The sequence below is a fragment of the Chiloscyllium plagiosum genome, unplaced genomic scaffold, assembly GCF_037043375.1.
Source record: "Chiloscyllium plagiosum isolate Xiang-an unplaced genomic scaffold, Cpla_swu_hap1 HiC_scaffold_21, whole genome shotgun sequence".
NCBI lineage: Eukaryota > Metazoa > Chordata > Chondrichthyes > Orectolobiformes > Hemiscylliidae > Chiloscyllium > Chiloscyllium plagiosum.
The window spans coordinates 8,612,441-8,622,799 of NW_028270159.1; the positions used below are offsets into that span (position 1 = coordinate 8,612,441).

Below are 10,359 nucleotides of genomic sequence, written 5' to 3' on the forward strand. Positions count from 1 at the left end.
TGTACCAGTTCTATTGGGTTGTGCCAATCTCCTGTCTTTTCTCCATTTCCCCGCATACCATTTCTATCCTAATAACCATCCGATTTCCTCTGGTATGCCTCAGTTGAACCTGCAGGCAGTGCATTCCACACCCTAACTACTCACTGATTGAAAAAACTTCCCAACACAAAACTAAGATTTGTAACTAGATACTCACACCTAAGATGGCACCAGCAAAAGGCAGCCATTGTACTCCTGTACTGGAGTACAAGTGACAATAAAGGATATTCTATCCTATAAAAAACAGAAATTGGTGGAAAAGCTCAGCAGGTCTGGCAGCATCTGTGGAAGGGTCACTGGACCCAAAACGTTCTGAGGAAGGGTGACCGGACCCAAAACTTTAACTCTGATTTCTCTGCATGGATGCTGCCAGACTTGCTGAGCTTTTCCACCAATTTCTGTTTTTTGTTTCTTATTTCCAGCACCCAGCAGGTCTTTTGGTTACCTCACATTTCCCTTGCTTAATTTGCTCATAACTTTAAATCCACAACTTCTCGTTCTTGATCCTTATGTAAATGGGAGCAGTTCTCTCTATCTTCGCTGCCCAGCTCATGAGTGACCTCATCAGATTAAAAATTCTGTCAAATATAAGAAGCTTACAGCGTGTTTTAATCGAGGTGCTTTTGGATATTAGATGTTTTAAGAGGAGAGTGAGAGGGAACCCATTTCTCCTAGTGCTGTTCAGACATGGCGTGGGAGGGGGGTCTCAAGCCAAGGGTTAACTTCTTAAAATCTTAGCCAGGCTGTTCAGGGGTGATATCGGGAAACGTTTCCTCACTCAGAATGAATCTGGAACACTTGCTCCACACCCTCCACCCCTAGAGACAAAACATTGTTGAGAATGTGGGGTGATAAGTTTTGAAAATGAGTTGGATATACCTGTTTGGGAATACTCTGAAAGATTACTGTAGGGACGTTTATAAAATAGTGAGAGATGTAGATAGAGTTAATGGTATTTGTCTTTTCCCTAGGCTAGGGGATTTCAAGATGAAGGAGCACATTTTTAAGGTGAGAGGAGAGAGATTTTAAAAAGACATGAGGGGCAAATATTTTACATAGAGAGTGGTTTGTATGTGGAATGAACTTCCTGAGGAAGTGATGGATGTGGGTACAATTACAACATTTAAAAAACGTTTGGATTAATAGGAAAAGGTTTGGAGGGATAGGGGCCAGGAGCAGGTGGATTAGACTAGTTTGGGATAATGTTCAGCATGGACTGATTGGACCAAAGTGTCTGTTTCCATGCTGTATGACTCTAACTATGGTGAGGAAATGGAGGTAGGATGCAGATCAGCACTGATCTAACTCCATGATAGATCAGACTCAAAGGGCCAAATGGACGACTCCTATTCCTAGAATTACTACAATGTATCTATTACTTTCTGTACCTTCAGGCACACACACACTAGCTGCAAAGACAGGAATTCATCAACCGTTCAAGATTTCATGACTGTTTCCAAGTGTTCGTTAGTCACATGTTTGACTGCATTGAAATATTGATTGGATTGGAGAGGAGTAAGTGAAATTAAGGAATTCTGTAGAATTTCGTTGGTTAGTGTTTGAGGTTTCTGCTTCCCCCTGTACTTACCCACGTTCCATTCACATATGAGGGAGAGAATTTAGTTACTGGTATGTAGGTCAGCCGGACAGATTCAGATTGTGTGATGTGCAGTTTTTTGATTGATAGCAGCGTCAGCTGCTAGTCCTGATTTTTTGGATCAGTTACTGAGCTACAGAGAAAATAGCAGTGAGGGAGACTGTGTAATCACCAACGCTGTCACAGCTGTAGTTCCTCCATAAAACCAGGGAGCTTGGGACTTTGAAAAGGCTAATGCTGGACATCCTCACTCTCTCACACACTTATTGACATAATTTATTTCCTCACACAATGTACCCTCTCTCTCTGACTTCCATGCTCTATCTCACATACACACACTCTCTGCCACAGAAGGTTATAAAGGTAAAGTGCCTCAATATAATGATCTGTCTAATGATCTGTATGTTTTTGAGAGATGATATCACCATTGATTCATAGCATGTCACTGGAGGTCTAAAGGTCTCAATCTTCATCCTAGCTCAGACCACTTGAAACATGACACTCTGATGTAAACTAATAGCTTCATTTTAGCCCAGACACTTAAGTACCTGAGAAATGTAATGTCTGTACATAATAAATAATTGAAAACACTATCAGTTGGATTCTTCAATACCATAATATCCACTCCCAGGTTCCTGTGTCAGGAGAGAACATAAGTATTGCCACAGTTTGAGAACACACCATTGAAGGCAAGTTCACACCATCTCTCACAGATACTTACACAGAAAGAATAAAAGACCATAAGATAAATAAGACCATTGAGGGGTCTGTTTCCACATTCCTGACATGCCCCATCCCACCCAGCTGTTGACAGAACCACCTCCTGCCCCATCAGTTACAATAAACACAAGAGTCTAGCCACACACGTGTGGCTAGACTCTTGTGAAATTAGGAGCAGGAGTAGGCCATTCAGCCCATTGAGCCTGCTGGACTGTTCAATCTGACTGTGGCTGGTTCTCCATCTCAATACCATGTTCCCCTTTCTCCCATGACCCTTAATGCCTGCAAAATGAAAAAAAAAAGTCATCTAGCTTGCTCTTGATTATATTGAGGCACTTTACCTCTATAACCTTCTGTGGCAGAGAATTCTGTAGGTTCATTACCCTCCGAGTGAAGACATATCTCCTCATCTCAGTCCTCTAGGGTCTACCCCTCCATCCTGAGACTGTGACCTCTGGATCTGGACTCCCTACAGGAAGATCAGCCTCCCTGAATCCAGTCTGTCCAGCCTGGTTAGTGTCTTATGTTTCAATCCGATCCCCATCTCATTTCCTGAATATAGGCCCAGTCGAACCAATCTCTCCTCATGCAACAGTCCTGCAATCCTATTCCCATCCACATTCTATTCCTTATAAATGTGTTTCGGTCTAACCCCTCTGCTCACTGATCAATATTGATTTCCGATCAAGAAATGTCTTGGTTTTAGAATTCTTGTCTGTGATTCCCTAACCCTATGTGGCTTTACCCTCCCTCCTCCGGGTGCTCCGGTTTCCTCCCACAGTCCAAAGATGTGCAGGTCAGGTGAATTGGCCATGCTAAATTGCCTGTAGTGTTAGGTAAGGGGTAAATGTAGGGGTATGGGTGGGTTGCGCTTCGGCGGGGCGGTGTGGACTTGTTGGGCCGAAGGGCCTGTTTCCACATTGTAAGTAATCTAATCTAATCTAATCTAATCTAATCTCTGTAATCCCTCTAACACCTCAACTCTCTGGGATATTGATCCTCCTCTAATTCTTACCTCGTGTGCTCCCAATTCTGACTCTCTCTCTCTCACTCTCTCTCTCTCACTCACTCTCTCTCTCTCTCTCTCTCTCTCTCTCTCCACCACCCTTTCCACCTTAAAGGCACCCCTAGGACCAAGCTTTTATTTGTCTGGCTTGTTATCACCTAATATGGCTTAATAGAATGTACTTTGTTTTAAAAAGTTCCTGTCAACCCCTTTGTGGGTATCCAATATATTAAAAAAAATTGATCTCAGGATGAGGGCATCACTGTCTAGGCAGCATTTATTGCCCATCTCCAGTTGCCCAGAGGGCAGTTAAAAGTCAACCACATTGCTATGGATCTGCAGTCACATGTAGGTCAGACCAGGTAAGGACAGTGGATTTCCTTCCCTAAAGGACATAAATGAATCAGATGGGTTTATAACAACAATGAACAGTAGCTGCCATGGGGTAGCTTTTCATTCCAGAATTTGATTCAATTCATTTTCAGTATCTGCTCTGCTGAGATTTGAACCCAAGATCCATCATCCATACCCTGGGATTCTAGAATCATTATACATGGTGGCAGTATGGTGATGTCACTGGACTAATATCTGTTGGGCTGACCAATGGATGGCACCAAATGTGTTGGTCTAACCAATGGGCTTTCACCAGGTGTTTTGAGCTGACAAATAGGCTATTACCATGTTCCTTGGGCTGACCAATGGGCTGGTACTAGGTCTGACCAATGGCCTCTCAACAGATACCAGGAGTAAAGCTGGCTTTGCCTCATTGGATCCGAGTCTGAGAGCTCGATAGTTTTTGGTTTTTGTAATTTGATATAATTTGATAGTTATTTATTCGAGATTTATTAGAACTTGTTAAATTGCTTGCTGGTGCATGGCCATTGTTCCCCGTGCTCTGCCAAAATGTTTGAGTCGAATGCTTGTTGACATTCTGACCTTTCACCTTTCCAGCCTTGATCCTTGACCTGCTAGTGGTGGCAGCAGTGCAGAAGATGGTGAAGAGAAAGGCTCCTTCGGAGGTGAGTCCCAGCCTGCTGGATTATGTCGTCATGGATGTCTTCGCGTTCCCAGCTGGACAAGCCAGCAGAGCTGTCATGGTGACTCGATTCTTCTTCAGCCATCTGGTCCTAGCTGTGCCCCTGCGGATCCTCTTAGTGATCTGGGCTGGAGTCATCGGCATCTCCCGTGTCATGATTGGTCGGCATTACCTGACGGACGTCTTCTGTGGATTTTTCATTGGGTACTTGCAGTTCAATTTGGTGGAGCTCCTATGGATACCATCTGGTACCTGTCAGCACCTCATCTCAGTCATCTCAATCTGATAGGGCACCTGGAGAAGCTGGAAAGCTGACAGGGGGCTTGGGTGGGGGGGTGGGGATCAGGGGGAATATCGGGACACCCCTGTTAAAGGTAAGAAGATCTCAAAGCTTGAGACCTTCTGTGGTTGGCAGCCCATTTTTCAGAGAAAGGCAAAGACAGTTCTGCTCTGCCGTGTGGATACTTTAGAAAATTGTGTTTCTTGACAGGGCATTGTGAAAGTTCAGAAGATTTGCTTGCATTTTGTTGGAGAGAAGGTTAGCTGCGGGTGGGTGGGGGTTGGGGTTTTGTGTTGTCTGCCAATGGATGCATTAGTAATTTGTGAAGAACCTTCCGAAAAGGAAACTCATTCGTGGTCATGATTACAACAGAAACATCAACTTGCAGGAATTGTAAAGGGATATGATAGTTTTCCAGTGCCACCAGAATGTAGCAGTGTGTCTTTATCCTCACCGTTCCTTGCTTTATTTTGAAGTTGTCCTATCTACAAGGTGTGTCACTGCCCTGCAACTCTCACAGGCCCATCGACAGAAATCAAAACCATCGAGCTCTCAGACTTTGATCCAATGAGGCAAAGCCAGTTGTACACCTGGTGCCAGTTCATTGGTCAGCCCGGGGGTCTTGAGAACCCATTGGCTAGACCTGGTGTCAGTCCATTGGTCAGCCCATTGATCTGGAACGACTCCACTGGACAGTCCAACAGATCTGGAAAGATTCCATTGGTCAGCCCGACAGATCTGGTCCTAGCTCATTGGCTAGTTGAACACATCTGTTAAAAGCCTATGAACCAGAATAAGACACTGATGGCTTAAAGCTGAAAAGCCATTGAATACAATCTGAAATTTGTATTAATTGCGGTGATCATGATCAACTGGATTCTGAGTTTTTTTTAAACTAGTTTGCTAATGGCCTTTAAGGAATGAAGTCCATTGTACTTAACTGATCTGGCCTACATGTGACTCTAACCCCTACCCCAACAATGCGGTTGAGTCTTAACTACTCTCTGAATGGCCAAGCAAGACACTCACTGATATCAAAAGGGCAGAAGGCTAATTAGGGAGAGAACAGGGCCCCTTAAAGATCAGCAAGGCAGCCTATGTGTGGAGCTGTAGGAGATGGGGGAGATACTGAATGAGTATTTTTCATCAGTATTTACTGTAGAGAATGACATGGAAGATACAGAATGTGGGGCAATAGATGGTGACGTCATGAAGAATGTCCATATTATAGAGGAGGAGATGCTGGATGTCTTGAAACACATAAAAGTGGATAAATCCCCAGGAAAGCTAGGGATGTGATTGCTGGGTCCCTTGTTGAGATATTTGTATCATCGATAGTCAGAGGTGAGGTGCTGGAAGACTGAAGGTTGGCTAACGTGGTGCCACTATTTAAAAAAGATGGTAAGGAAAAGCCCGGGAACTATAGACCGGTCAGCCTGACATTGCTGGGGGGCAAGTTGTTGGCGGAAATCATGAGGGATACGACTTACATGTATTTAGAAAGGCAAGAACTGATTAGGGATAGTCAGCATAGCTTTGTGCGTGGGAAATCATGTCTTACTAACTTGATTGAGTTTTTTGAAGAAGTAACAAAGAGGATTGATGAGGGCAGAGCAGTAGGTGTGATCTATATGGACTTCAGTAAGGCTTTTGACAAGGTTCCTCATAGGTGACTAGTTAGATCTCATGGCATACAGGGAGAAGTAGCCGTTTGGAGACAAATCTTGCTCGGAGGTAGAAGATAAAGGGTGATGGTGGAGACTGAAGGCCTGTGACCAGTGGAGTTCCAAAAGGATCGTTTCTGGGTTCACTACTTTTTGTCATTTATATAAATGATTTGTGAGCAAAGGAGGTATAGTTAGTAAGTTTGCAGATGACAGCAAAATTGGAGGTGTAGTGGACAGTGAAAAAGATTACCTCAGAGTAGAATGGGATCTTGATCAGATGGACCAGTGGGCTGAGGAGTGGCAGATGGAGTTTAATTTAGATAAATGCATTTTGGGAAAGCACATCTTAGCAGGACTTCTACAGTTAATGGGAGTGTTGCTGAACAAAGACACCTTGGAGTGCAAGTTCATAGCTCCTTGAAAGTAGAGTCGCAGGTAGATAGGATAGTGAAGAAGGCGTTTGGTATGCTTTCCTTTATTGGTCACAGCATTGAGTACAGGAGTTGGAAGATCATGTTGCAGCTATACAGGACTTTGGTTTGGCCACTGTTGGAATGTTGCGTCAATTCTGGTTCTCCTTCCTAGCAGAAGGATGTTGTGAAACTTGTAAATCTTTTCTGAATCCTTTCAACGATGTTGCCAGGGTTGGAGGATTTGAGCTATAGGGAGAGGTTGAATAGTCTGGAGCTGTTTTCCGTGAAGCGTTAGAGGCTGAGGAATGATCTTATAGAAGCTTATAAAATCATGAGGGGCGTGGATAGGATAAATAGACAAGGTCTTTTTCCCTGGAGTGGAGGAATCCAGAACTAGAGAGCATAGATTTAGGGTGAGAGGGGAAAGATGTAAATGGGATCTAAGGAGCAACTTTTTCACACAGATGGTGGCGTATGTATGGAATGAGCTGCCAGAGGAAGTGGTGGAGGCTGGTACAGTTACAGCATTTAAAAGGTATGGATGGGTATATGATTAGGAAGGATTTAGAGGGATATGGGCCAGGTGCTGGCAAATGAGATTAGTTTAGTTGAGGATATCTGCTCGGCATGGACAGGTTGGACTGAATGATCTGTTTCTGTGCTGTACATCGTGCTGTGGGCGGCACTGCTGCCTCGCAGCGCCAGAGACCCAGGTTCAATTCCTGCCTCAGGCAACTATGTGGAGTTTGCACGTTCTCCCTGTGTCTGCGTGGGTTTCCTCCGGCTGCTTCGGTTTCCTCCCACATTCCAAAAATGTGCAGATTAGGTGAATTGGCCATGCTAAATTGCCCGTAGTGTTAGCTGAAGGGGAATGGGTCTGGGTGGGTTACTCTTCGGAGGGTCGGTGTGGACTTGTTGGGCCAAAGGGCCTGTTTCCACACTGTAAGTAATCTAATCTAACCTCTATGACTATGAGTCTAAAATGCTACAAACAAAAGATGAAAACTAGATTGACCATAGGCACTGGAAACCCCCCCGCCCCGCCTCTCCCCCAATCTGTCCTGCTTAGTCCTTCTTACTAACATCTAGAGGCTAGCTCCAAACCTGGGGGATTGGGACGGGGGCAGACTGGTCTCCCTCTCAGACTAGTCAATTGACAGCCTGGCATAGCCACACTCACGGAATCAAACCGTACAAATGTTTGCATAACACCCATCAGCTTCCCTGGGAATGTCCAACCCCACCAGCAGGACAGACTCTGCAGAGGTGGGGCATTCAGTCATAAACCAGAGGGACTTACCCTGGGAGTCCTCAATATTGACCCAAGTGAAGGCTATTGGCATTTGTACAAACCTGGGCATGAGTGCCTCCTACTGGGGTTGTCACCGAACTGCAGCTGATAAACAGTGCTGTCCAGTTTGAGCATCAGCTACAAACAGCACTGAGGGTGCAAAGGCTCAGAATGTGTTCTGGATGAGTCTCTAATGTCCAGGAACACCACTAATGGTTAGCACTATTGCCTCACATTCTCCGTGTCTGCATGAGTTTCCTCCAGGTGCTCCGGTTTCCTCCCACAGACCAAAGATGTGAAGGTAACATGGATGAGCCAGTCTAAGTTGTCCCATAGTGTCCAGGGATGAGCAGGGTTAGCCATGGGAAATGCAGGGTTACGAAGAGGATAGAGGGGATGGAATGCTGTTTGAGGGCAATGTGGGCTCGGTGGGCTGAATGGCGAGCTTCCATACTTTACGGATTCTCTCTTGGTCAAGTTGGTTGTGTTCTGAAGGACGTAGCTGCCAGACTAAGCATGTGGCAGATGGGAAAAAACCAGCAAGAGGCAGAAACCACATTATCCTTGTTTTCACCAGTCTGGCTGTGAGGGTGATAGTAAGAATGGTGACAGAGCAGCCTTCACCGTCTTTCCCCAGTCTGACCTACACAGGACACCAGACAACAATGGTCTCACTGGGCCAGTAATCCAGAACCAAAGATTCGTGTGCCAATTTGGATTTAAAAAAAACAACCAGTCTTTTAATTCCTGATTCTAAATGAGTTTATGCTTTACCAGGTGGTACGTGGGATCGAACCCACCTCCTCGGGGACTTTGTCTGGGTCTCTGGATTACTCAGCCAGTGCCCATTCCAACTAAACCACTGACTCCCTGCCAGGAATAACACCACAGGCTCTTCACACAGGCAGATGAGGGCCTCAATGTAATGTCCAGTCTGAACCAACACCTCCAAAAATCTTTATTTCTTTGTTCTCAAGCCTGAGAACAGGATTTGAACTCCAAACCTCACAGGGATCACTTGGACAGACTGAGTCACAGCTCATATTTGTTTATAAGTCAGGAGTGTGATGAAATACTCCCCACTTGCCTGGATGGGTGCAGCTGCAATAACACTCAAGAAGCTCGACACCATCCAGGACAAAGCAACCTGCTTAATCAACAGCCTGTCTGCTACTTCACCCCAGTCACTCCCTCCACCATTACAGCTCAGTCGCATCAGTGTGCATCATCTACCAGACACACTGTAACAACACACCAGAGCTTCTCTGGCAGCACCTTCCAAACATAAGAAGACATAAGGGAGCACCACCTCCTGCAAGTTCCACTCAAAGCCACTCACCATTCTGACTTGGAAATAAATTGAAAGTTTGTGTAAAGATTTGTAGCCCAGGTGCTGGTTGTTGTGATTGTAGGTATGTTCACTGAGCTGGGAAGTTGATTTGCAGATGTTACATCCCCTGTCTGGGTGACATCTTCAGTGCTTTGGGGCCTCCTGTGAAGCGCTATATTTGGAAATATATTGCTGATCTTTCATTGTCACTGGGTCAAACTCCTGGAACCCACGCTCTAACAGCATTTTGGTATCTTGTGCACATGGTCAGCAGGGGTTCAAGAGGGCAACTCACCACCATATTCTCAAAGGCAATTAGGGATCTGTAGTAAATGCTGACCCAGTCAATGACACCCATATCCCAAAGACAATTGCAAACAAACTTGATACTGAAGGGATGTATGAATGCACAGGGTTCCCTTCACGGTGGAAGTGTGTGAGGAACAGAGCCAAAGGAACATTTGTGGAAAGGTTGGAAATGTGTAGAACTTCGCATCAGCATGGGTTTCCTTTGTTTATAACATTTTCATTTAATAAATCCTTTCCTATTCTAACATGATATTGTACAGCTTATTCTATGACCATGCTGCTAAGGAATGCAGCAGGGAATTAAGACAGGAAAAGACTCCTGCATTTGTATTGCACCTTTGAGTGACCCTCCAGAACTGTTGGACACAGAGTTATCTTGTCGACCAGCCATTGGCACAATTCAGGTAATTTGGCAGAATTCCCTGTTCTTGAAGGAAAGTTTGCATTTACATGGCGCCCTTCACAATCTTGGGGTGTGTCCAGTGTGGGCTGTAGATACCCTTTTTTTTTGAAGGGCGTCCATTGCTATAAGGTAGGATGCCATAAATGTCAACAACGAGATAATCCATTTCAAGGAGATGGTTCTGAGATAAATAAATCTTCAGGACAAGAAGAATAACCCTCTCTCTTCAATTCAGCACACTGTTGGAGTCTTTTATCTGGCAGGACGG

At 44.9% G+C, this 10,359-nt stretch overlaps 1 protein-coding gene across 2 annotated transcripts in view; it reads left to right on the top strand.

Moving 5' to 3' along the window:
* Window positions 1-9,935, top strand: part of plpp7 (phospholipid phosphatase 7 (inactive)) — a 30,911-nt gene extending 20,976 nt beyond the window's left edge. The window contains exons 2-3 of one of the 2 annotated variants that reach the window (XM_087998214.1): window positions 4,314-4,646; window positions 8,827-9,935. In XM_087998214.1, the coding sequence (XP_087854340.1) occupies window positions 4,314-4,646; window positions 8,827-8,915 (422 nt within the window). In that variant the 3' untranslated portion in view covers window positions 8,916-9,935. Of the gene's footprint in view, window positions 1-4,313 lie in introns of both variants that reach the window. The other variant, XM_043720552.2, reaches the window with a different exon arrangement.
* Window positions 9,936-10,359: the final 424 nt, after the last annotated feature.